The sequence below is a fragment of the Patagioenas fasciata genome, unplaced genomic scaffold (assembly GCF_037038585.1).
Source record: "Patagioenas fasciata isolate bPatFas1 unplaced genomic scaffold, bPatFas1.hap1 Unplaced_144, whole genome shotgun sequence".
Taxonomy (NCBI): domain Eukaryota; kingdom Metazoa; phylum Chordata; class Aves; order Columbiformes; family Columbidae; genus Patagioenas; species Patagioenas fasciata.
In genome coordinates, this window is record NW_027288560.1 from 34,912 (window position 1) to 61,808 (window position 26,897).

Here is a 26,897-nt window from a genome sequence, read left to right on the forward strand (position 1 = left end):
GCTACAGGAGGCTCCTGAACATCACAAAACACTTTTTCACTATGAGAGTAATCGAGCACTGGCCCAGGTTGCTCAAAGAGGTTGTGAAGTCTCCATCCTTAGAGATAATGAAGAGCTACCTGGACATGGCCCTGGGCAACTGGCTCTGGATGGCCCTGCTTGAGCAGGGGTTTGGAGTAGGTGACCTGCAGATGTCCCCTCCAGCACCTGTGGGTACATCAGTCCCACAAGGACCCCACTGATAGACAGAGCTGATGTGGATCAGCATTCAGGTGGTTTATATGAGTTCTAAAGCCGTCCATGGTACTGCAAAGGGCAGAGTTAAGGGTACAAGTGCATCAGCAGAGAAGGGAGGGAGGCCAAGGAGCCTGTCTGTAGGAGGGGACACCTTCCCCGCTGCCATGTGCGAGGGGCACCCGGTACTCATGGGTGCCAGGGCTCCCTCTGCACCTCCGGGGCTGCCCAGGCCTCACAGGATCCCAGCCTGGTTAGGTTGAAGGGATCTCTGCAGATCCCCCAGTCCAAGCCCTGCTCACGCAGGGTCACAGAGCAGATCACACAGGTGGGTCCAGGCGGGTTTCAATGTCTCAGAGAAGGAGACTCCACACCCGCCCTGGGCAGCCTGGGCCAGGCTCTGCCATCTCCCAGCAAACAAATTTCTCCTCATGTTGAGCCTGCCCCCGTGGCCCCTCATCCTCACCTCCTCCACGAGGGCGGCAAAGTGCCGCAGGGCATCGGCGGGCAGGTCCCCGCAGAGCAGCTCCCCGGGGCCGGCGCCGGGGGCCCGCAGGAAGAACAGCCCCTTGCGGCGGGCGGCGGGGGGCGGCGGGGGCGGCCCCAGCTCCAGCTCCCCGGCCGGGCCCCGCCAGAGCAGCAGCGCCGGCCCCGCCGGCCCCGCCAGGAAGCTCCGCAGCAGCGGCCCCGCCGCCTCCCCGCCTGCCCAGCGCTCCCAGCGCTCCGCCGGCACCCCCAGCCCCCGCGCCGCGCACCGGCACAGCCGCTCGGCGCCAGGCACCGGCTCCACCGCCTGCTCCATCCGGCCGGCACCGGCGGGTGTTTGCGGGGAAGAGCCGCGTTGCCCGGGGGAAGGGACACTGCGAGGAGCCGGGGGCGGGCCGGGGCGGGACCCAGCTCGCCTGGGAGACGCAGCTGCCCCGGGCAACCACGGCTATCAACACAAGCTGGGGATGGAGGGCCTGAGAGCAGCCCTGCGAAGGACTTGGGGGTGCTGGGGGATGCTCCCTCTGGGGGGGGTCTGGATACCACTGGATCCACCTGGGCACCCCCAAAGTGGCTTTTTAGCACTTATTTTTCTCCTGAAAAAGCAAACACAGTGGGGCTTTCTCCCATCCTGCCCCATGGAACCCCACTCAGACCACACCAGTGCTTGGTTGCCCATCACCATTTATTGCAGCTGCTGCCTGCTCAGCGCCCAGGGCAGTGGGACCGGGCCCGAGACCCCCATCCTGCCCGGCTGTCAGGGAGTGATTCACTGCGGGGGGTGGAAACTGGGGATCCCGTACCCCTATATATATGCTAAACCAAATTATTCGGTTGCAAGCAGTGGTTGAAATAATAAGCAACCAGACGGCTGAGGCACCGAATCTCATAGCGAGACAATTGTCTCAGACCAGAGCTGCAGTGTACCAAAATCAGGGAGCGTGAGATTGGCTTTTAGCTGAAGAGAGGGGGGCGTCTGTGGGAAACTGAATACTTCGGAGTGTTGTTTGGAAAGAGATAACGATGGGGAAGCCATAATGAAAATAGCAGAGGAGATAAAACGCGTTGCACATGTACCAGTACAGAAGTGGAATTCTGTACTTACTAGCCATTGGTGGGGTAACTTATTTGGGGGAGCCTGGTGGAAGAAAATAGGCTTCATGATAGTATGTGCATTTCTGGGTTTACTGTTTGTGCCACGTACGACCCCGTGCTTTGTTCAGTTAATACATTCAGCAGTCCAAGTCCTCCCCACCCCCCGCCAGCGAGTTCGCCTCCCCCCCGGGAAGCCGGGGCGTCCCTGCCGGCTCCGTGCCCGGGGCGGACGGGGGTGGACGGCGGGGGGGGGTGGACGGGGGCGGGGGGGGCACGCGGGCGTCCCGCGGTTTCTCAGCCCCGCTGTCGGAGGCCTAACCCCCTCACCTGCCCGTGCTGCCGCCTCCCGCGCTTCTTCCTCGGTGGCTCGCTCGCTCGGTCCCTCGGCCCGCTGCCCGCCCCGGCCGCGGGCTGAAGAAGAAACCGACCCCGCCAGCGGCTTTGCCTCCCCCCGGGGAGGCATAGAGACACCGCGTCCCCGTCCCCGTCTCCCCGTCCCGGCCCGCCTGCCTCCCTGCCTACCCGCGCGCGGGGTTCCTCGGCCGATCGGCAAGACGCTCCCGCGCTGGCCTCCCCGCGACCGCCCGCCCGACGGGCTTGACTCCGAGCGACTGACCGTTGGGCACCTGGCGGGGGGCAGGGGGCCGGTTGCCGGGCGGCGGGGAGAGCGCGCATGCGCGGCGCGCGCAGTTGCCGACCCCCTCCGGCCCTTCCCGCGGGTGGGCCGGAGGGGGCGGGGGGCAAGGCGAGGGCGGGAGAGACCGCGCTTTGGGGTGCGGGCGGGGGGGGGTGTTTGTGCTCGCCGTGCAGTCTGAGCCGGAACACGAAGTGAAATTATACGGCGGCGGCAGATGCGGGTGGGGGGCACGACGACACCACCACGACCCCGCCGCCCCTGCCGAAATAAACCCCCACCAAAAAAAAAAAAACCACCGCCACGAAACCCGCATCCCCACGCCACGCGCGAGCCCCGAAACTCCAGACACGGACTCGCCGAGCGTGTGCACGGATCGCGAGGGTCGAAAAGCTCGACTCGTAGAGTCGCGTACACTGTCCCGCAGCCACCCGCGAGAGGCTCGCTCGGTCGCGTCCAGCTCCTGTCCCTGCGTAGGACCAACCGCCCCGCCGTTCCGGTTCAGTCCTTGCCCGCCGGTCCCACTTACTTAGACTAAGCCTAAAATGCACAGATCTCTCCATAAGGATGGGTTTTATACTCTACTTCCACAATCTGCTGGCAGTACAAAAGAATAAGCGGCAGATCTACTTAGGCTGAGTCACGGTGGTTTTGTGCAGAAGGATATGGAACAAAGGGAGAAAGCAAAGGGAGCAGGACAAAGGGAGGGAAGAGGAAAAACTAGTGCTGAGCTGCAGGACTGAAATGGAGGAGGTTTTGCACTTTCTTATGATACAGTTGTATAGGTGGCTTCAAGCCTAGACAACACGATTTCACGTTTTTCTTCTGGAGTTATGCATTTGCTGTTCTTTCTTTCTTCTTGTTCTTCTAGCAGGATCATTTTATCTGAGCATGGCAGTGGCCCTAAAGGCACTTGCTTTGATAGAGCTGTCCAATAAGGTGTTGAACAAGTCCTCGCAGACACGGAATGATGTAGCATGCTATAGAAATCAGTGCTTCTGTTACTTCGATTAAAGAAGTAATTTCTCTCAATATTCCAAACCAAGATTCTAACAATCCCATGAGTGGACTATCTACACCTGAATTCTCAGCCAATTCTTCTGCTGAAGCTGTGGTTAGACATATATCACCTTTTTCTGCCAACATCGTATCTGGGACCATGTTATTTTCCCATGCCATTCTACTAGTAGCATCTAATTGCTTGGTGATTCATTTAACTGCTTGTCTAGTATAACTTATAAATAAATGTTATTTATCCCGTCTACATTCTTGTTTGTAGTTACCTACCAAAACAAAAAGGACTCAGAACCCGCAGCTAACTTGACTTCTTGCTTTGTGTTCCTTGGGGACTCCTCTGGGGACCCCAATCTAATTGAAATAAACCCTGTCATCAGAGGAAAGCCCTCAACTCCTTTTTCTGTTGCCCTGATGGATCACAGTGTTCAAATGCCAGGGTAAAAGGAATTTCCAATTGTACGACGTCACAGGTACCTTCCCAGTGGGGGATAAAATGGAATGAAGTGTCATCTTCCCACAGTACCACCAAAGATCCACTCAAGAAGCATTTGAGGACATATGAGGACCAACTTCCCGTGTCTCTGCACACCTACTCATGTTCCTAGGAACTTGGTATCATTCCTGCCGCGTCGTGAGAGACAGGCAGTATGATTTCCAATTATTCCTGAAAATGCCAGGGGAATTTTGATATTTTCCCCTGCAAAGCTGGAAACAGGAGGGAGAGAGTATGACACGACTTATTTCTCCATGCCGTAGAGTCTTGGCATAAGGCTAAGACGCACTCCATCCCCTGTCAATCTTCGCTCCACCCCAGAGGGAAGGGTACCACTTGGGCCACAGGCCTTCCTGCTGCACAGGCATAGCAATTGCTCGTTTAGGCTTTGCACCATATATTTGATCCATTCTACCCAGGCATTTGTACCTCCATATATTTTGAACCTTCCCAGGGCATCTTTTCTACTAATGTCTATTTGTGATCCATAAACCCCACTTACTGAATCATCTGCTCTCTGCCTTGCAATTAGCAAAGGGTTGCACTGCAGAGACTCACATCCTGGGAGAGACTGTCCTTTAGATAGGGTCATTTTTCTTTGCAACTCTATAACCGTTCATTGCTCACTGTCCATCCCCTAAACTCTGTGCTCCAAATAACACTGTACCAGGAGGGGCAATGAGAGCACAGCCGGCGGCCTTCCCCGGCCCCAACCACCGCCTGCCCGCCCCAGTCCGCCGCAGCGAGCCCGGCCGCCCATCCCCGCCCAGAGTTCCTCCCCACCCCCCGCCCCGGCCTTTCGCCAGCGAGTTCGCCTCCCCCCCGGGAAGCCGGGGCGTCCCTGCCGGCTCCGTGCCCGGGGTGGACGGGGGTGGACGGCGGGGGGGGGTGGGCGGGGGGGGTGGGCACGCGGGCGTCCCGCGGTTTCTCAGCCCCGCTGTCGGAGGCCTAACCCCCTCACCTGCCCGTGCTGCCGCCTCCCGCGCTTCTTCCTCGGTGGCTCGCTCGCTCGGTCCCTCGGCCCGCTGCCCGCCCCGGCCGCGGGCTGAAGAAGAAACCGACCCCGCCAGCGGCTTTGCCTCCCCCCGGGGAGGCATAGAGACACCGCGTCCCCGTCCCCGTCTCCCCGTCCCGGCCCGCCTGCCTCCCTGCCTACCCGCGCGCGGGGTTCCTCGGCCGATCGGCAAGACGCTCCCGCGCTGGCCTCCCCGCGACCGCCCGCCCGACGGGCTTGACTCCGAGCGACTGACCGTTGGGCACCTGGCGGGGGGCAGGGGGCCGGTTGCCGGGCGGCGGGGAGAGCGCGCATGCGCGGCGCGCGCAGTTGCCGACCCCCTCCGGCCCTTCCCGCGGGTGGGCCGGAGGGGGCGGGGGGCAAGGCGAGGGCGGGAGAGACCGCGCTTTGGGGTGCGGGCGGGGGGGGGGTGTTTGTGCTCGCCGTGCAGTCTGAGCCGGAACACGAAGTGAAATTATACGGCGGCGGCGGCGGCAGGTGCGGGTGGGGGGCACGACGACACCACCACGACCCCGCCGCCCCTGCCGAAATAAACCCCCACCAAAAAAAAAAAAAAACACCGCCACGAAACCCGCATCCCCACGCCACGCGCGAGCCCCGAAACTCCAGACACGGACTCGCCGAGCGTGTGCACGGATCGCGAGGGTCGAAAAGCTCGACTCGTAGAGTCGCGTACACTGTCCCGCAGCGGTCTGGTCCGGTTCGGTTCGGTTCGGTTCAGTTCAGGCCTTTCCCGCCAGTCCGGTGCAGTCCGGTTCAGTTCAGTCCTTTCCCGCTGGTCCGGTGCGGTCCGGTCCGGTTCAGTCCTTGCCCGCCGGTCCCGCTTACTTAGAGTAAGCCTAAAATGCACAGATCTCTCCATAAGGATGGGTTTTATACTCTACTTCCACAATCTGCTGGCAGTACAAAAGAATAAGCGGCAGATCTACTTAGGCTGAGTCACGGTGCTTTGCTCCTAAGACCATGCATACCATGGGAATATTTCAGCTGCATGTCCCACCCCAACCCCAGAGAGCAAGAGCTCCAGGAACAGGTGAAGAAACAGGGAAGGACACTGCAGTGCTTCTGAGAAATAAAGCAAGGACAGAAAGGCAGACGGGCATGCTGTGGAACCTTCTCCTTACCCGACTGTGCTGCTGCCACTCATGAAATGACACTGTAGAGCAAGTACTTTTAGCACCTTTTTTGTGTACCACGTTCCAGGAACCCTTCCCCTGGAGGTCCAGCTGCTGAGGTGGAGACTCAGGACCTGGACCCCATGGCTTCGGGGCAGAGGCTCTGATGGAGAGGAGAGGAGATCAGGGGTTGCACTGGGAAATGTGTCTGCACTGCAGGGGATGTGAGAGAGGTTCCTAAATCCCATCCCCAGCATTTCTGGTAGCAGTTAACTCTTCCTGCCCATGTCTGTGCTCCTGCAGCTGTGTCTCTGTCCCTGGGTCTGCTCCCTGTCCGTGTCACAGACCCCGTCCCACCCGCTGTGTGCTCAGCTCTGTCCTGCTCACACCGCCTGGCACTGCCCAGGTGTTGCTTTATCCATGCGAGCCACGGAACCTGACACACCAATATGATGTTCACAGAGTTCGCTTTATTGTCGGACCGGGCTGGCTTTATAGCAAAGCTGCCCTGTCCACGCGCCTTACAACAACGTGATTGGTTGTAACTCGTGCTATACAATAACATGCTAGGCTGCATGTACTGTCCACGCGCTCTGCACGCATGTGTCCGGCGATTGCTCACTCATTATTACCTTCTAATGGTGCTCCTTTAGTCTCTTTTGTCTCTGGCTTCACCTCTCAGCCAGGCTGGCGACAACCCCATCCCCCTGGGGCGGGGGGGGCTCTGCCACTACATCTCCCCCTCTTTTATTTAATATTAACAATACGCCATATCATGCTTTAAATACAGTGTGAAATACAGGGTAAGAACATTAAGGCTAATACAATTACAATTAACAAGAACAAACCTGTTTTCAATATTCCTTTTAACCAAACAAGGCATTCACCCCAAAAAACCCAGTATCTTCTGTTATTTTCTTGTTCTGCAAATCTTCTATCTTTTTAACTTTTAAGTTCAAACAACACATACAATCAAACTCTTCATAACTGTGAACATGTCCAATAACAAAAAATTAATTGCTGCTCTGTTTTACAAAGTGGTATTCTCAACATTGGCTACATTCATTGCTTAAAGCGATAACATGTCTGAGGTTAAGGGTTGTCATCACTGCAACCGGTTTCTTCTCTGTTAGCTAGCCAAGGTCTCACCCACTTTGCTGGGATCCATGAATTTTTGTGGTTACCTGTAGAAACACAAGCATATCCCCTTCCCCAGGTTATTAGTGACATAGGACCTTCCCATTGTTGTGTTGTCGGATTAAACACACTAACCTTAGGCACATTTTCGGAAAAATCTTTGACATTTTTGATTTGGTGCATAACAACCGGTTCCATTTCAGTTTCACTTTTAGGATTAAGCCAGTTCAGCACATACAATGCCTTCATCAATACCTCTTCTGGGCTCACACCAATTCCCCCTTGTTTTTTCAAAACAGACAAGAGATTTTTAATGCACCGTGTGCACGCTCAATAATTGCTTGGCCAGTAGAATTATAAGGGACTCCAAACAGGTGCTGTACCTTCCACTGGGTGAGGAAGGCTGCAAGTCTGTCAGAGCGGTATGCAGGACCATTATCTGTTTTGATTTGTGTAGGGACACCCATGACAGCAAAAGCTTGTAGTAAATGACGTTTTACTGCCTTTGCATTTGCTGAGGTCAAGGCTGTAGCCCACAGCAGTCCTGAACAGGTATCTATGGAGACATGAATGTACTTTTGTCTGCCAAATGGTGCAAATTCAGTAATATCAGTTTGCCATAACTGACCTGGCTGCAAGCCCCGAGGATTTACTCCCTTTTGTTGGAGAGGGACTATGCGGGCACAATCAGGACAAGGTGCGATAATGGCTCGAGCTTGTTCCTTTGTAATTGTAAACTGCTTTCGGAGTGCTGCTGAGGATTGATGAAAGAATTCGTGAGCTTGTCTGGCTTGTTCAAAAGGGGATATATCTGCTACTGCCACAAGTTTGTCTATGGTGCTGTTTCCCTCTACTAGACCACCTGGTATGTTAGTATGGCTTTTTATATGCATGATAAATACTGGTGCTGTCCTATAATCTAATACGTTCCACAAATCTAACAATGCTTCAAACAATAAGGAATTGGAAACTCGCTGCAAAAGTGCTCTATGTATTCTTTGTACAATTCCCACAACATAAAGAGAATCTGTTACCAGATTAACTGGAGAGTTATGCCATTTTTGCAATGCTGCTGTCACCGCTCGCAATTCTAAAATTTGAACCGATCCTTCAGCTATGACAATCTGTGAATGCCACTGACCATTCTCAAACCATACAAAGCCTCCTTTGCATGAGCGACTACTCGCATCTGTGAAAATGGTTATAGCATCTAGTGGATGCTCACTAAAAATTGACATAGGCTCTAAGGGGAGGTTGGTCTTAAATATAGGATGTGGTGGATAATGATTGTCCACCTGCACCGGAATCCGGGCAAGAGCTGAGGCAAGATCGTCATGTTTGAGAAGGATCTGTTCAAACAAATTGAGGGAAATAGGGATCACAATTTTAGCAACATATAGTCCAGACAATGTCAGAAATCTGCTTAGTCCTTTCACTATCACTTGGGCAATGGCTTCCCACCTCTGAATGATGGTTTTTTGTTTTTGGCTGTTTAAAAATATCCATTCTAATATTACCAATGGATCCTTTTCTTCCGTGCTCCACTGGGCCAAAAGTCCTGCCACTTCCTTATTGGTATTATAGACATAGAGAGTAACAGGCAATTCTGATCTTACCCGCTGAGCAGTATTCTGTGAAACTTTTCTTGCAATCTGCTCAAGCGCTTTCTGTGCTTCTGGTGTGAGGCACCGTGGTTCTTGGGGGTCTCGTCCCCCACGGAGGAGACTAAACAGCGGTTGCAAATCTGTATTTGTAATACCCACAACATTTCTTATCCACTGTAAGTCCCCTACTAACTTCATTGCATCGTGAAGGGTTGCTATCTTTGCTTTCACAGTAAGCTTCTGAGGTCTAATCATGGCCTGAGTTAGTTCATATCCTAAATATTTCCATGGTGCGGTTTGCTGTACCTTTTCTGGTGCCACAACCAGACCCCATTGACCTAATTGCTTTGTCAACTGAGTTATTATGTCCTTACTAATTTTCTCTTTATTGCACAAAAGGATATCATCCATATAATGATAGATGATCATCTGAGGGTGTTGTTGCCTGAATGATTTTAAAGCCAAATCTACATACCATTGGCAAATAGTAGGAGAATTTTTCATTCCCTGAGGTAGCACTACCCAATGATATCTTTTTGTGGGAGCTTGATGATTAAGCACTGGAACAGTAAAGGCAAATTTTTCACAATCCTCTGGGTGTAAAGGAATCGTGAAAAAACAATCCTTCAGATCAATGACAGTTATATCCCAATCTTTTGGAAGCATGGTTGGGGTAGGAAGACCTGGTTGTAGTGCCCCCATATCTTTCATTACTGCATTAATTGCCCTGAGGTCCTGTAACAAACGCCACTTCCCTGATTTCTTCTGGATAGTAAAAACAGGTGTATTCCACGGGCTGGTGGAAGGGACCAAATGTCCGAGACTGAGTTGCTCTTCAACCAGCTCCTCTAAATGTGCGAGCTTTTCTTTTGGTAATGGCCATTGATCCACCCAGACAGGATCATTTGTTTCCCAACTCAGCTTCATACATGGCCGGGTGTCGCTCGCTGCAATGGCCATTATTAAAAAGGTGACTGCATAACTATTCCCCACTGAGACATCACATCCCTTCCCAATAATGCAATTGTTGTGTTTAGAACATAAGGTCGTACCCATGCCTCTAAGCCCTCGCCCTCCTCCCTTATCTTAACCATATGTGTGCTGATGTGGGTGGGAGTGGCCCCCCCTATCCCCACTACCATGGTATTTACTGCTTCTAAAGGCCAACACAAAGGCCAGTCAGTGCGAGGGATAATCGTCACATCTGCGCCTGAATCTAAAAGCATTCTTTTCCTCTTAATCTCACTGCCAGGCCCAATAATGGAAACTACCCTAGATGGTTTGTCCAAAGTCAGTTTTTCCGTGAAAGCAACCACAGGGGCTCCAGTAGAACCAAAACCTTTCTGACCTCTTTCTGTATTTAAAGCCTTTGGAACACATGCTTTAAAAGGTACCAATTGTGCTATACGGGTCCCCTGTTTAATAGTCACAGGGGGTGTTAAGACTTGCAACATAATACCTATGGGTCCAACATAATCAGAGTCTATTAATCCTGGCAAAACAAACAACCCCTGTCTTGAAGCAGAAGAACGACCTATTAAAAGTGCACTCAATCCATACCCTAGGGGCCCTGTTGCTGTAGATGGAACTACATGTACAGACCGGTCTGTTATTGTGACATCTGTTCCCACGGCCAGATCGACGCCTGCGCTTCCTGAGGTTGCTGCCCTGAGCTCGGACAAGCAACCATGGCTGTTCCCCCTCTCGGCTGGTATTGTGGTGTCATCGCGCCCCAGCCCCTGGCGCTGGTCCTCCCGTTTCCCGGCAGCGGTGTCCCATCTTTTTTAAATCTTGATCGACACTCCACTACTCGGTGTCCATACTTATCACACCGACTGCACGTGCCATCAAAGCGCAAATTATTGAGAGGGGCTGGTGACTGACTAGTGCCATTACTAGGTCCCCCTCTCCGAGTATACTGAGGGCAATTTCTTCTAATATGTCCTGTTTGTCCACAAGTAAAACATGCTAGGCCGCGAGAAGAAGGGCTTCGACCTTTCATTGCAGGCTTAAGTGCTGCAGCCAAGGCCGCAGCGTGGGCTTGAGCATGTATTTTTGCTTTTTCTACCTCCTGTTGCATAATTGGTACCCGTGTGCAAGCTTCCACCATCTCTGCTAAAGAAGCACTTTTTCCCAAACCGGCTAGTATCTGTTGGCATTGGGTGTTTGCATTCATCATAGCCAAATCTTTCCCCACAGCAGCTTTTGCCTCTGGAGTCAAGTTAGGACAGGCATCTATAGCTTCTTTCAAACGATCTACAAACTTCATATATGGTTCCCCAGGATCCTGCTTTATTGTAGAATAGGGTGGCACAGGGTTACCTATATTTGGCAATTCTTTCACTGCTGCCAAGGCAAGCCCTTGCGTTTGCTGCAAAATCCTTGGATGAAGTGCTGCCTGAGTAGCACCATCCGCATATTGCCCACGACCCAGTAACTGGTCCATGCTCGCTAACCGCAACGGATCATCAGCTGGTAAACGAACATTTTCTAATACTGCCAATTCCACTTTCCCCTGCCACTTGTCCAAGAACAGCAAATACCCCGTTGGAGGAAGCAATAACTCCATCAATGCCCTAATATCTGTTTGAGTTAGTACTTGCCCCTTGAAAAATGAATTGATTAGCTGCATCACATGCTTATTATCCATACCATATTGCATAACTGCACTTTGCAATTGCTTAACCGTTTTCCAATCAAAAGGCGACCACTGCCTTTGTCCTCTATTATCTATGTGCACTGGCATTGCTGTAATACTACCAGGTAACATGATCCCTTCAATAGTTGCATCTCTGATTACCCCTTGCCAACGTTGCCCTGCATTATAAGAATGATCTCGAGGAATATCTCTACCCTGACGCACAGGGGCAGCACCCAAATTATCATTATTATCACTGCTATACAATTCCCTTGTGTTTCCCTGTGGATCAGTAAGTCGACGCATATTTGCAAACCGATCTGCTAACCCAGTCTCCAGCCCTTTTCCATATCGCGCTCTCAAATATTCATCTGCTTCTCTTACAGACCACATCCCATCTTCAACACATTGTCTAGCCCATTTTTGTATTCGCTCCCTTTTGATACAGAGCTCCTCCGGAGTGAGGTCTAATTCCACCCCCTCCCTTTCCTGTTTTCCCCGTTTTTCACATTCCCTGCCAATTGCCTCCAGCCCGTCCTTAATTGCATCTGACGCCTTTTTATATGCTATTAACCGCGAAGTTTTACTGTTACCGCCATCTAGTCGTTTCATAGCTTCTAGAACTTCTTGCATCTGGCTCTCCTGCCGTCTCAGTAAGTCCTTCAGGCTCTGCACGTGGCTCTCCTCCTGGCAGTCAGGGCGATTCTGCGGGGCTCCGTCCCGGTGTTCCATCGGGTCCTCCGGCAAAGGCACGTCGGCTGGATTAACTTGTCCTGGCTTGTTGAAACTTGCCGGTTGCTGCCATTCGTTGTCGGAGCCAGGCAATGGCTCAACGGGCGCAGAGGGTAGAATTTGCTCTCCGCCCCAGAACTCCAGATCTGATACGGGACATACCAGCGGTGTTGATTCTTCGGAGTTCTCGGAGGGTGGGCAGCTCGCGGCGGGCGGCTCCGAGGGGACGGCACACAGCTCCGGCTCCTCTGAGACTTCCTGCATCAGCTGCCTGACCTCCCGCCAGGGTCCGGCGAGATCGCAAGCCTCGCGGCTCCCCCTTGTAACCGCTTCCCATAGTTCGGTCCCTATGTCCTCCCATGTACCGGGAGAAAAAAATTCGTCCGTCGAACGAACACAGCCCTTACGCTGGGCGAATAGTAAAAGGCGCTCCACCGCGTCTTTTTCCAAAATTCTTCCTGTTCTTGCAGCCAGCTGCAGAATACTTTTCACTATTATTTTTTCTTCCACGGATGCCGTGTTTCCCATGCCACCTGCTTCTTCGTAGGCCTACTTTCCGCTATGATTGAGCGCTGGGCTGGTGTCGCCCCCAGGTGGCGTCCTCGCGTCTTCACTTCCGGCGATCTTGCTTCGATACGAAGGATCACGTCGGGGTCACCAAAGTGTTGCTTTATCCGTGCGAGCCACGGAACCTGACACACCAATATGATGTTCACAGAGTTCGCTTTATTGTCGGACCGGGCTGGCTTTATAGCAAAGCTGCCCTGTCCACGCGCCTTACAACAACGTGATTGGTTGTAACTCGTGCTATACAATAACATGATAGGCTGCATGTACTGTCCACGCGCTCTGCACGCATGTGTCCGGCGATTGCTCACTCATTATTACCTTCTAATGGTGCTCCTTTAGTCTCTTTTGTCTCTGGCTTCACCTCTCAGCCAGGCTGGCGACAACCCCATCCCCCTGGGGCGGGGGGGGGCTCTGCCACTACAAAGGAGGATCATGTGCAGCACAACCCAGCGCAGCACAGCTGGGCTGGACAGTGGCAGGTGTCCCCATGCCCTCACCACGGGTGACACAATCACTCATCAGATGGTACCTTGTTCTGAGGGTGTCCAGGCAAATGGGCAGGTACTTATCAAACAAAATGGTCAGGTTGGCTCTTTCGGACTGGATCTCTTGCCTGTCGATCCAGCTGCTCACTGGAGGATTCCAGCCCAGATCCGACGGGTTGATGTACAGGATCCCTTTAGGCCCAGGGTAAGAGAGAACATATAGTAAAGACATAGCAGAAACTGTTCCTTTCTTCCAGCAGAGTTTACCAGGTACTTTCACACAACTAAAACCCTATCAAATATGACGGGACGTCCCATTACCTGCCCCCTTTTCCTGCCCCACTGCAGAGTAGAAACATGAACAGTGAAGAAACTTCACCCTTGAAACCACGGCGCTTTTCATGACCTTGCCCTAAATTCAGAACATTGTCTTGTCTGAGCAGTTTCATTGCTCTGGGCCCCATTTCCCCATGTGTAAAACTAGGGGACACCTCCATTCCCTTCTCCCATACTTCATGCACTTCTTCAGAAGATCAAGAACTCTTTGAGACAGATACTGTCCTTCTCCTCATAAAGTCCATCCAAAGGGCTTTGCACAACAGGAGCACTCAGCAACGCTGAAGCCATGATCACCCACCAACAGTCAGAGTGCTCTGGGTAAATCTCCAGGATGATGACAGCTCCACATGTGCATTTGGGGTCAGGATCCTCAGTTTGTCTGTCAGAAACCTGCCCTGTCCACCCACGGCCGCTGTGATCTCTGGTTGGGTACTTGCAACAGGAGTCAAGTTGGCCAACAGAAGACTGGTTAATGGCACTAGATCCTCCTGGGTTCACGGCAAATCCCAGTGCGGAGCTCAGGCCAGGACTCACCCGCTCGGGACACGGTTGCTGGGGTGGCTGTGCGCAGGTGGCTGATCTCAAACACCAACCGCATCGTTGGGTTCAGAGGGATTCTCTCATTGCTCGCCAGGGTCAGCACCTGCATTGGGCAGACAGACAGACAGACAGAATGACATCTTCCCCAGGAACAGGAATGAAAAGCATTCAGCACTTTGCACTAAAAAGCTTGGTTGCTGCCAGCACAGTTCCTTGAGGGAATGCAGCTGATTTCCAGCAGGTAGTAGAACTGTCTTCCATGACTCAAAGGAACAGCACTCGCTTCGAGCGGCGGAAAAAGGTGTGGAATTATGACCCCACCCTATTTTTGAAGGGCCTGGAGTTACAATCAGGACATCTGTGATTATCCATGAGCCCAGTTCCAGGAAGGGAAATTACAATGAAACCATGATTTGCGCTATTTCCCCTCATGCACCATTTTCTATATGTGATATTGTTTGGTGTATCTGAAGAAACACAACCGCATTATTCTAGGAGGTGTTATTTCAGCATCTGCATTTTTAGGCTGAACCATGCCATGCAGTCAAAGAATATCTCCTTCTTTAACTTATATTCATTACCTTATTATCATCCATCACAGTATTAAGAGACTCAATCCACACTGGATCAATATCTCCATCTAGTACCATCCACTTGGGACCGTCATGCGTGATGTTGGCCAGCTCTCGCATGATTGATGAAAACAGGCCTGGGAGGGTGACAGGAAGATGGTGATGAACACTGAACTTGACACCTGCTCTAACGGTTTTCTCCAGCAACACAGTAAAAATTACTCTAATTAATGCTTTCCTCTCAAACATGCAAAACTCTATGTGCCTATACGTAAATATTACTATATCACAATACGGTTCTAGTTTGCTTTAAAGTGAAAAAAGGGTTATCAGTTATCACTACTGAAAATGATTGCAGACCTACGCACGAGCTTCATTCCCACCGAGAATCATAAGGGATAAGAAAAATGTAGAGTAGCTACTCAAAGGCAAAAGGCGGCATGAGTTATACAATGCAGAGAAAACCACCTGAATATGCCTAGGAAATCCTTATAAATATTTTTTTGTGGCTCAAAGTATATCAGGGCAATCAAGATGCATTAAACGCTGGGTCATGGCTTTAGTGAGACTGAGGGGAGAACAAGCACAGAATGACATTGAATGACAGAACAAAATGTTGGTAAAATCAAGGAGAGAGAGGATACAGAGTCTCAAGGGGAGTAAATAATGAATGTTAAGAAGACCACGAAGGCTGGGAATAGAGCAGCAGCACTGCAGAGCAAATGAAAACTCCACAAAACTATTGCTCTCCTCTACATGTGAAAATACCTCGGGAGATGCTGGTCCTCATGAAAAAACATCAGGCAAACATTAAAAAAAAGCCTCTCTTCCAGTGAATTGTGACAAGAACTCTTTTTTTTTTCTTTTTTTCTCCAGGACAAGCTATTTCTTTGTGATCCAGATCAGGAACAGCTGGTGGCACCATCTGACTGAAGACAAAGCTTGTGCTCAGCAAATGCAGAACGGCTCACCTGGAACAGGTGTGTGATCCCGAGACTGGGTCAACAAAAATAACGCTTCAGCGCCTCTGCCTCCAGCCAGTTCCTTACGTGTTGGACACACGCCTTGGGAACCACTCCGGCACCACTCCGGCATTATTAGCATCAGAAACAGTTGCTGTCTCAGGGCACCAGGGCTTCCCTCGGATACACCGCGGCAGCGGGGAGAGGAAAGCGCCTCTGTCCTGACCTTGTGCATCCACAGCACACGGCTCTCTTGGGGTTTAAAAGAAGAGTTTTGTTCTGCTAAGAACACTTTTGGGATTCCCATATGGGACCTTTTACCACCTAACATGTAGGACCTTTTCAACTTCTGATAATGTGACAGGATAAAACTGGGGAGCGGAAAAGCAGGGGCTGATCTGTAAGGGAACAGGTCACCTCTTGCTAGGCTGTGGTGAAGATTGCCTTGCTGGTCTTTGACAACATGAAACAACATTTTCAGGAATGGTTACTGCAGAAAATATCTGCCTTGAAAGCTCAGGGAGGAGTGCCACTATTTCATTTAAACCATCGCAGGCCAGAAACCACTGGACAGTCACCTGTAAAATGTCCCTCCTGCTGTTCGGTGTCACCGCTGCCCTCGATCTGCAGCCACTGCTGCAGCCAGTCTGCACAGTTCAGGCTGTACCCTGCACGTCCCTCTGCCACTTTGATTTAGGCTCCCTAATTACAATTAGAAAGAAATTAACCTGGCATTGGAGCAAAGCAGGGGGTCGGGAAGGGTCCATGGCGGGGCCAGGGGAGGTGGGTGGCAGCTCATCTGCTGCTGTGGATGATTCATGGTAATGTCTTCCCTCACCTCCCCCACACCTCCCAAACCCGCCGCACACGTAAATCGAAGCTGCCTTTATGTATCAGTCACAACCCAACATTTCCACTCCAGATTTTCTGTAATCTTCCAGCAAGTTTGAAATGTTCCTCAGGAGTGAGCAGGATCAACAGCTTGGCAAACGCTGGTGTGCTACAGAGATCGGGCAGCCATACTGAGTGGAAAAACTGACGTTAAGGCTGCTGTGCGTGCTATCAGCAATGAAAACCTGGGGATGGGACATTTTTTGGGGTCCCAGCGCACACCACAGTGCAGGAGGGACATCTCTTCCATCACTGGTCCAGCCAACTCCCAAAACCTGCCTGCCCCACTTAGGAACTGGTAAGTGTTGGTATTAATGGGCATTAAAATTATTCTTAGGGCAATAGGATCAAGTAGGCTTATGCTATATTTCCCATTTGAAGATCAAAGAGCTAAAACATCCTGTGTATCCTTTCAACAACAAACTGTCATGTGGCTGTAGGCAGCAGACAAGCACCTGGGCTCTCAGACCTGCACATGAAGAACCAGTCACCCTGCTGCTGCTCGGGAAATTCATTAAAAACACCCGTCTTTATCTACATATTTCAGACACGAAATGACATTTACCGTCTTTCCATTCTCTTGTTGCTGGGTTAATGATGCCAAAGAGCTCATCATTGGTGACTGCCTTGGGGTTGAGGTCTGTCCAGACAGGACGTCGCTTCATTATCTGGTAAGTCCTGTTCAGGGATCTCATCACCTGAGACTTGCCCGTGCCCGCGTTACCCACCACGAAGACAGAGTGCCGGACCGTCAGCAACTCCTCCAGCTGCACCACCTGAGAAAAACACTCCCAAATTTTAGACAAAGATGCCAAACTGAAGTTCAGGTCTATAAAATAGGTCCCACTGGGCCACCTCTTTAGAAAGACGTGACCCTGAGACACAAGCAGATTTGACAATTGAGTTTGGTCCAGCCACTCTAATCACAATGGGTGAAATCCTCAGCCTGCAGATAAACTTTCAGCGCTGTTTATACTTGACAACCACCACCTGATGAGGCCCTGCTCTCCAGGGGCTACACTTTCATGAGCCTACAAAAGTTGGCCCCTTTGGAAGCCCAGAGACTGATCCAGTGCTGACCTCAGGAGCAGGTGCAACTGCCTCAGACCCAGCACAGCTGACTGCCCTCCAGCGAGATCTGCCTGCAAGGACAATGCTGTGCAGAGCTCTCTTTGTAGAAGCAAAGCTGTTTGAGAAAACCCAAATGATTTGATGGCGACGTGGGTGTAGCAGAAGATCTCTTGGTCTTACTTTGAGCACAAAGTTGTCCTCAGCCTGCAGCCGGAGGTCCAGCACAGCCTGCCTCACAAACGACTCAAAATTCAGGTCACGCTTCCGAGGCACATCCAGTGCAGGGAATAGATCCCCAATCAGCCCCATAAACACCGGCACATCATCCGTCACAATCTTGGGGACGTTGAAGTCACGAAGAGAGCGCATCAGAACCTGGTCTTCGGGTCGCTCTGGGTCATCTCGCTTGAGGGAGCCAGCAACAACTAGCACTGACTTAATGGCACGCAAGCCCCAGTCGTAGTGATCCTACACCAGAGGAAGAAAAAAAAAGAGGCATGAGTTTATGCTTAGACAGTACCATGTAGGGTGAAGAACCACCATTCCCAAACTGCCAGACTAGTAAGCAATGAAAATACATCTAAATCTGTTATTTGCATTGTGGCCAGAGACCTTCTCCAGCCTGAGTGACCTGGTTTCCATCTCAGTAGGTGAGATTCCCGTCAGGGACAGTATTAAAGAGTCAAATAATTCAGCTGTTCAGACCATCACATGGGCTCACAGTTGGCAGTAAGACAGCAGCAGGATTTGCACTCCAGAGACCAAAGCAATTTGTTTCACCTAAATCATAAAGCACCTATAGCAAGGCCAGCCAGCCCCCTGCATCTGCAGGAGCCACCAAGGTGAAAGGCTTGTTAGTCCATTATGAGGCCCCAAAGACCCAAGTTTCTCCACCCTGCCCATCACAAGATGACAAGCCTGTTTGGTCTCAGAGGAGGTCCAGGAATAAGGGGTCAGTAAAGACATCGCTGAAAAAGTACCACAAAACGGCATGAGAAGAACTCTCAAGCCAACAAACAACTGTTCATATTTCTGTCCTGTTAACACCCTCCAGAGCACAGCTCGACAGCTGACTGCTCTGTGTGGGAGGCCATGGCTTCCACCAGGCCCCTCAAGGCACAGCACCAAGTTTCTGCGACAGAGCATATCCCACCCAGCCTCATGCTGGCACAGCCAAGATCAGGTTTGTATCATCAGGAATCCTGATTCAGGTCTCCTCTGGACCCAGCTTCGATCTACACAAATAATGACAAGGAAAAATCTGATTTGCTTTGCACTGACAGTAACTCTAACAAGACCTGGAACCAGCCTAAGGCTGAACTCAGAGAGGGACACCATAAACCCTTTGCAGGCAGGAGAATCAATAGGAAGAGACTGGAAAGCAAAAGGTCACTGAATACTACCCCAAACATGGTGTCATTTAAACTCACTGAAAGGTCTCCCATTAATGCAGCTGGTCAAATGCTTTTGTCCCTGCAGATGCTCCAGTAAAGCAGTCTGAAAATTTTATTGCTCCGATGATCACCAACCCTCTCCTCCCCCAGCAGCCAGTGCAAATGCAGCCATTAAATAAAAGCTCTGAAACGTTAGCCATGGAGCTGAGCAGCACAGTGCCATGTTTCTGCTGATTTTGGAGATTCATCATACCACTCAGCCACAGAACCAGGCTCACCTGCTTGGACAGGAGCTCTTTGCAGAGTTGGTAGAGAGTAATGAACTTCCTGGCTAACACCCGGGCCTCGATGAATCCCTCAGCCACCAACATAATTTCACAGATCAGCTCAAAGTCTGGCACAACCATCGCACACGGCCTAAAATGACAGGTGAGGAGGCATTGCAGAACAAGTATTTCTTGACTACAGGTCTTACAGGCAGCGCATTTGCAGCTTCATCTTCTAGGCCTTCTTTTATGAGCCAGGTCACCCTCTGCCTTCCCCACGACAAGGGACAGAGCTCCTTCGCCCTGCCTGTGCGTGCCCAGACCCAGGCCTGTTGTGCAAGGCTTAAACTACCTGCGAATGCCCTATGCAAGTGAATTCCCCAAGGACATGAGGTCGAGCCTGGATGTTCCAAAAGACAGTTTCTGCCAGGTCACAAACCCTGACCTGGACTCACCTGAAGAGAGCTTTTAAATTCTCAGGTAGCTCTGTTCGCCCTGCGTAACCAGGGTTCATGGTGATGAAAATGCCTACTGATGGTACTAAGTTGATGTCTTCTCCAAGAAAATGGAAGGATTTCTTCTTCTCCCGTATTGCATCCTGCACGCTCTTCACCTAGAAATCAAGACAGTACTATAGTATCAGCGTTCACTTATGAAAAACACATCAGACAACGGTGCTTCCTTCGTTACTCTTGGCCTCGTGACAAATGGGGCTAATCACTGTTTTATTTTTTACCGGCAGCATAAAGCTTTATACACTGTTTGGAGTACATCAGCATGGCAATATCAATTTCCCATCTCAGTCAAACTCTGGCAAAGCAGAAAAAAGAGCTGAAGAGAGTGGAAAGTCAAAATGCAAAGGAGTTGCAAGACTTCACACCTTTGCTCCATGAGACAATGATGAACGTGGGTCAGGAAGAGCAACTCAGGAGCGGGAAATGTCCCCAGCACTGCCTGCATTCACCTTGGCTTTTGACATCACCTGTGGGACACTGCTCAGCACATCTCACAGCAAAAACACCACCAGAGGCTCCACCATCTCTGAACCAGCCAGCCCAGCAGAGGTCTGATGTGTGAGAGAGACACAGGGCAGTACAGGTATCCACAACACAGCCAACACCCAAACGCACTCCCCAAAGTCTATCACAATATGGGCCCATTATTCCCTTTACCCATCTCACCTCTCCCCACACAGCGTTGCTCTTCAGGACATCCCAAAACCCTCCTGTGCCTGCTCCGTTCCCTGACCAGGCCCAGAGAAGGGGTAGCACCTCCCAATAAGCTTGGCCTCAGCTCAGTTGTAAACTGACCACTTGGTATCACTTTTAAAGATTTTGGGACATCAGATGTTTGATTTAAAACCAAAACCAGAAGGCAGAAGCTGTAAAACCTCTCCTAACACCTTCACTCACTAATATTATATTGTTTTTTATATTTGCCTGATTGCAGCTTTGTTCTGCTCATTCCTCTCCTTCCGAAGAGTTCACCTCTCTGCAAACAGCACCTCAGCGAGGGGCAAATCTCTCTCTATTCACCGCTCTAACCTCACTACTGTTTGCCATCTCAAAGTAAAGCAATTAATCGAATTTTTCCCTGTAAGGAACCATATCGACATCAGCTGCATGAGTAAGACAGCCAATTAAACATCGCCATGGTAACACTCCTAATAGCAGCCAGGAGACACCATGATGGAATGACGGCCGTGCCGCTTTCTTCAGCTGCCACGCTCCAGCCAGGAGCGAGGGAACCATTAGCAGTTGAGTCATTCCTGGGCTTCTTTTGTTCAGCTTCCCTTTTTATTTCAAGATCCTCAAAGACTTTTTTTCAATGACAACTTTAAACTAGGACCTGACGGAAGAGAAACTGAGAGGGAATGATACATAAACTCTTGTACCTGCCTGGGGCTTCTCTGGGATGCCACATAAGGTACCAATTATGAGTGAAACAGATGAGAAGAATGAGGAGTTCATGGAGGGGTTAAGAACAATGTCTTTGACCGAAACATTTACAGAAGTGTAGAAACTTCTGAGCTTTATATCTTTCTATAACACTGAGCCCAAAAGGGAGTCCAGGAACAATTCAGCACCTCAATCAGATATTAGGATCCTAAAACACGCACTCAGCTGACAGTTGGATCCTGAAGAACTTGGGCACTTTGGCACCTCAGTTTTCTGCACTGAAGCCCCCCAAGGCTTCCCCTGTATAAAATAATGCCAGGTTTCCTCATGGGCTGGTAAGAGGAGGGGAAGGAGGACGCGAAGTGACAGATTATATATATAAGCACGAGAGCACAGGACTTTCTGGCACGATGGGGAGGCCAGTCTCCCTTCCAGCCCTTCTCCAGGGATGCTGCTGCGCTTCACACGAGACTCACCAACACAATGCACTGAGCAGCTGAACTACAGAGGAGATGAGAAACCATTCGCCAGGGGAAACACCCATGCCCAGCTGGGCACCGCTCCAATAGCTCTGTCCCAGGTTTAATCCCACGGTGTCAGGGTACCCTGGGCAAGCGCGTCAGCAAGGGCCGCAGATCTGCCCCAGATTCCAGCTCCCGAGTGTCACCAGCTGACACTGGCTTTTGGGAGCACCACGGGGCTGCACACATTCCTCCAAGGAATGGTGCCAGTTGGCCAGGAATACCTTCCAAAGCCACTTGGCAGAGCTGTCGTTACAGACACCAGAACTAAATCCACAGCCATATAGTTTTGGAGACAGGTTAAGAAAATTAATCCTGAATGTATTCCCATTTCCTGAGTATGACACACAACCTGTGCCTGACCAGGGGTGATAAGGAACCCCCAGAAGTCCAGCGGATCTGCCCCAAACACCCCTCTTCCCCTCCGTGAAAATTATTCCCTACATTGCAGACTGAGCAGCCGCAAGTCAAGGCAGCTTCTCTGTCTTGAAACGATGTGCTGCAATTATCTCACAGCAGATTAATGACACGAGTGCTTTCCTGAGGAGGAACAGGTACAGAGCCATGGTGCGTAGTGGTCTGGGAAAAGATGCTACAAAGAATTGTCTTGGCACAAATGCTGTAACTGGGGCAAGAAAAGTGACAAATATCTTTGCAGCACGTAACTGCGACATCTTGGCAGTGCTGTGATATTCATGTGATTAATCTTGAGATCTAATCCCACACCTGCCTATACACAGAACTGAAACCGGCAATATGCAATTGCCATTTTTACCCTTGCTCCAAAGACTGCAGAATGGCTCTGCTCTGTTTGTATTTATTTATGAGTGTTTCTCCACTCACCTGTACAGCAACCACAGAAAGGACCTCAACTGAGATCCTGTTAAATTCATCAAAACAGCCCCAGGCTCCCGTCTGGGAAAGGCCTTTGTAAATATTCCCACAAGACTGGAAAAACAAAACAAAAACAAAGATTACAAGAGTGAAATCATAAATGGAATCAACTCCAGCAAAAAATTGATTTTATTTCCCAGCCTGTTTATTTATAGCAATTTACAGTCTATTGTGGGTATTTAGAAAAGTGCATGGAAACAGCAGGCACAACTCAATTATAATATTTATAGCTCTGCGCAGCTTGCCACTTTATCTGCTAATTGCACTTTCTCGATATATCTGTGCACCAGTTTCATTTAAAGGTCACTTGTGCTGAATTACTGATGGTCCCGTTTCCTGGGAGAGCCCATAAGCTAAATGAAATATGATCCGAGGCTACCAAAATCACTGTACCGTGCCAGACTGGCAGAGAGCAAGACTCAGCCTAATGATTCAGTGCTCTGTAGCGGCTGAAGCTTCACTATGTTTTGGGTTTATTCTGGGAGAGGATCCTGAGAAAACCAGGACAGGTCCCTCCCCGTGCCAGGGGCTGCCAGGTCGCGAGCACGCCGAGAAGAAACGACCAGGGTCCAACTATCAGCACAGCCTTGGTCTCAACTGAACAGACCAACATTTTTGAAGAATTACACATGAAATCTAACTCCAGAAAGGAAGGGAAATGCATAATGAGGCAGAGAAGATAGTTCGGGTCTCTGCCTCCTGAAGAACCTTGTGCAAATCTTAGAGAAGGAACGGGAGGAGAAGGAAAAGGCATTCAGCTTAAAGGAGTGTAGCAGGGATTTGGAGAGAGGTGATCACAGAATCCCAGCCTGGTGGGGCTGAAGGGACCTCTGCAGATCCCCCAGTCCAAGCCCTGCTCACGCAGGGTCACAGAGCAGATCACACAGGTGGGTCCAGGCGGGTTTCAATGTCTCAGAGAAGGAGACTCCACACCCGCTCTGGGCAGCCTGGGCCGCGCTCTGGCACCTCCCAGCAAACAAGTTTCTGCTCATGTTCAGATGGAGCCTCCTGTGTTTCAGTCTGTGCCCGTTGCCCCTCACCCTGGCGTTGGGCACCACTGAACAGAGTCTGGTCCATCCTCTGACACCCACCCTGAGATATTGATCCCATTGATCAGATCCCTCTCAGCTTCTCTTCTCCAGCTCAACAGCTCCAGCTCTCTCAGTCTCTCCTCACAAGAAAGAAGCTCCAGACCCCTCAGCATCTTTGTAGCCCACTGCTGGACTCTGTGCAGTTATTCCTTCTTAAACTGGGGAGCCCAGAACTGGACACAACTCCAGATGTGGCATCACCAGGGCAGAGCAGAGCGGAAGGAACAACCTCCCTTGACCTGCTGGTCATACCTCTCCTAATGCACCCCAGGTACCATTGGATTACTCTCATCCTTCAGGTTTGCTCGGGCCCTGAGCATCCCCAGCCCCATGTGACCGCACTGCAGCCGAGGTGGGAGCCATACCTTGTAGTCCATCTGCTCGGAGCAGTTAAACACGTACACCATGATGCCCAGGGCTCGCCCCAAATCTTTCGTAGTCTCCGTCTTGCCAGTGCCCGCAGGGCCTGCAGGTGCTCCGCTCATGGTCAGGTGCAGTGACTGGGTCAGGGTGATGTAACATCTTTCACAGTGAATGATGAATGAAAAAAGGAAATATGTCCAATAGGTCAACTGTGGGCTGCAGGGCAATAGCACTAGAGCATTGCACTCAGCAGAGCCTCTCCTCTGAAAAGCTGTACGTGAGCAGGGGTCATGTCTGAGCTGAAAGCCTTCTTGGCATTAATTACCACCTCTGCTCAGCTCTGTTTTCTCCAAGAGATACTCATCTTCCACCAAGGTCTGCCCAAACCTCTTCATGTCCAGCTTGTGTTCTCTCTGGATCCTCATACAACTCATGGATATTGGGCACATCTCAGGCAGTATGAGAAAAGGACAGCTTTTCTGGAAGACCTGTCACTGACAGAAACCTGCTCAGGTGGCCTATGAGTGAACCCAACTCAAAGCTGCAGCAAGTCCCAAAGTTTCTCCATCATGTTGATGATGGACACTGGGGTGGTGTCCACATGTGAGTATCTATACTACCTGTATAAGCCACAGAGGTGTAGTCAATATAGCCAACAAAACCTGATGATACCTGGGGGCTTGACGCAGCTGACTAACACAGGTGACTAGAGCCACCTGAGATGCTCTTGGTTGCTGAAATGTCACATAGGGTGGAGAGATATGACAAGGGGTCCATAGGAGACTTTTACACTTCTGGATTGGCAGCTGGAAGCCAGGTGGGACAACACAGAGTATCTCAAGTAACCCTAGGTGTCCCCACTGAGGCAACCAGGTAGATGTCTGCTTCAAGATGGGATGAAAGCTCTCTAGACTCACCAGCTTTATGGACTGTGGACATCTTGTGCACAGGAAGACACCCACAAGTGTTTTAATGTGTGAGCTGAATCCCACCCAGGGATCTGATGTACAAATTCCCCAGAGGGTACCACCAAAAACCAGATAAGAGTTAGAGCTCGACCACTGGAGTGCTGGGACATGGAGACAGAACAAGAGGGATACAGGTGTCTGAACTAAATCCATCTTTGGTTGGCATCTCTCTCTCTACCTGTGTGGCAAAGCCCAGCTATGACATTGTGTCCCAGGGACTTACCTGTCGGTCAGCGGAGTGATCACAAGCCGAGGGGTATTGCCAAGGTATTCATAGGAGTACAGGAACTGGGAGTCACAGATGTTGGCAAAGCAGTGCCGTTCCTCATCTGACCATCTGTGCCGGAGCTGTGACAGCCAAATGAAGGCCTGGGCTTTGTCCACCTGCAACACACCCACAAACACCATCACAGGAAGGCCGGGGATGCCAGACACATGCAGCTCGGGGGCCAAAATAGCGACTGCTATAAAATTTTCATGGGGGATGACTGGTCCTCACTGCAAGGCAGGTGTGGTGAGGAAGGCCGCCTCCTTGCAATGCGGTGAGAAATGTCACCTCCCCATCTCCCATCAGTAAAGGGGAGGAACCAAATTAGTGACCACATTGGTGGGAGAGGAAAAAATTAATGGCCAAGAGAAAGAGCCTTACAAAAAGACTCCTGAATAGATTTAAGAAGCAGCAAGTCATGAAGAAGGTCTCATAACGCAACCAGAGTGAGAGAAGGAGCAGAGGCCATCTAGACAAGGAAGAGGTTGCAGACAGCACCAAGGAAACAGACTGGGGACAGGTGGACAAAGACAGGCATGGCCAGCGCTCTCTGCACAACCAGCAGGCAGGTCCAGATGCATCACTTCACCCCAGGCTGGACCGAGGCACCACTGAGCCCAGCTGAGCCTTGAAGACAGAAACCCTGTGAGCAGCCTGGCTGCCTCTGAGATGACACAGATGACGGAAGAGCCACAACCCAATACATTCAGGGCATCTTCCCACCCACCTGCAAGGCTAAACACTTGGCATGGTGTCAGGGACAGGGGAGTAGTGTGGGAGAGGTGTTGCAGGAGAAGGGAGTCCCACATAAGTCCCTGTGGCCCCACACCAGACAAAGGACGCTACAAAGAACAAAGCTTGAATGCTTTTTCTTACTTTCTAAAGTCAAAACTGAGACTGAGTCCAGCAGCCTCCCAACACACCACCATCATCCACCAGCACATGTCTTGGCACCAGGACGCAGTGCCGCGCTCTCACTCCTGGTGTGAATCTGCAGCAACTACAAGTTGGTGTTGCAGGGCCATGACACAGCACAGCTCTGCAGGCTTACAGGGGCTTTCTGCACACTTACTACAAACGTTGTAGAAATAAATTTAGTCATACGTCTCCCACTGAGACCGGCAGTGATCTGAATGGCCAGTGGTTGGGCCCCCTGAAGCCCCCTCTCCAGCACCCACAGAACTGTGCTGAACTGCCAACACCAACCTTCTGTGCTATCATCTTTGCCACCACATCCCGAGCATGCACGTCGATGGTGCAAATGGTCATGATTTTCTGTCTGTCGCCCTTGGAGAGCTGCCCGATCAGCATGGTAACGAGGGTGTTCAGCTGGGTCACTTGCTTCTTGTGCTATTCCTTCATCGCATTCTCGTAGCCTTCCTCCACCCTGGCAAAGGCAATCCCAACCTCGGTTGTCCACCAGATCTGGGTGCAGCAAAGCGCCACCTAGGGAAATAGGCTGGTTCAGTATCAGGGAAAATACCAAAGCTTCCTTATGTTCAAGAGTGTCGGATCCACAGGGAGATCAAGGATGAAACATCCGTGACATGAAATTAAGTATTTTTTCATACAGTAGTCACAGCAGACAGTACAACAAGGATCTG

At 50.9% G+C, this 26,897-nt stretch overlaps 1 protein-coding gene across 1 annotated transcript; it reads right to left on the reverse strand.

Moving 5' to 3' along the window:
- Positions 1-13,018: 13,018 nt before the first annotated feature.
- Positions 13,019-26,765, reverse strand: LOC139826763 (dynein axonemal heavy chain 9-like). Its single transcript, XM_071803154.1, has 11 exons — positions 26,500-26,765; positions 25,249-25,409; positions 24,060-24,216; positions 22,553-22,657; positions 19,746-19,903; positions 19,303-19,441; positions 17,811-18,098; positions 17,125-17,335; positions 14,716-14,843; positions 14,129-14,237; positions 13,019-13,447 (listed from the first exon to the last, which is right to left on the reverse strand). The coding sequence occupies exons 1-11, from the start codon at positions 26,602-26,604 to the stop codon at positions 13,188-13,190; spliced, it is 1,821 nt and encodes a 606-aa protein (XP_071659255.1). The 5' UTR covers positions 26,605-26,765; the 3' UTR covers positions 13,019-13,187.
- Positions 26,766-26,897: the final 132 nt, after the last annotated feature.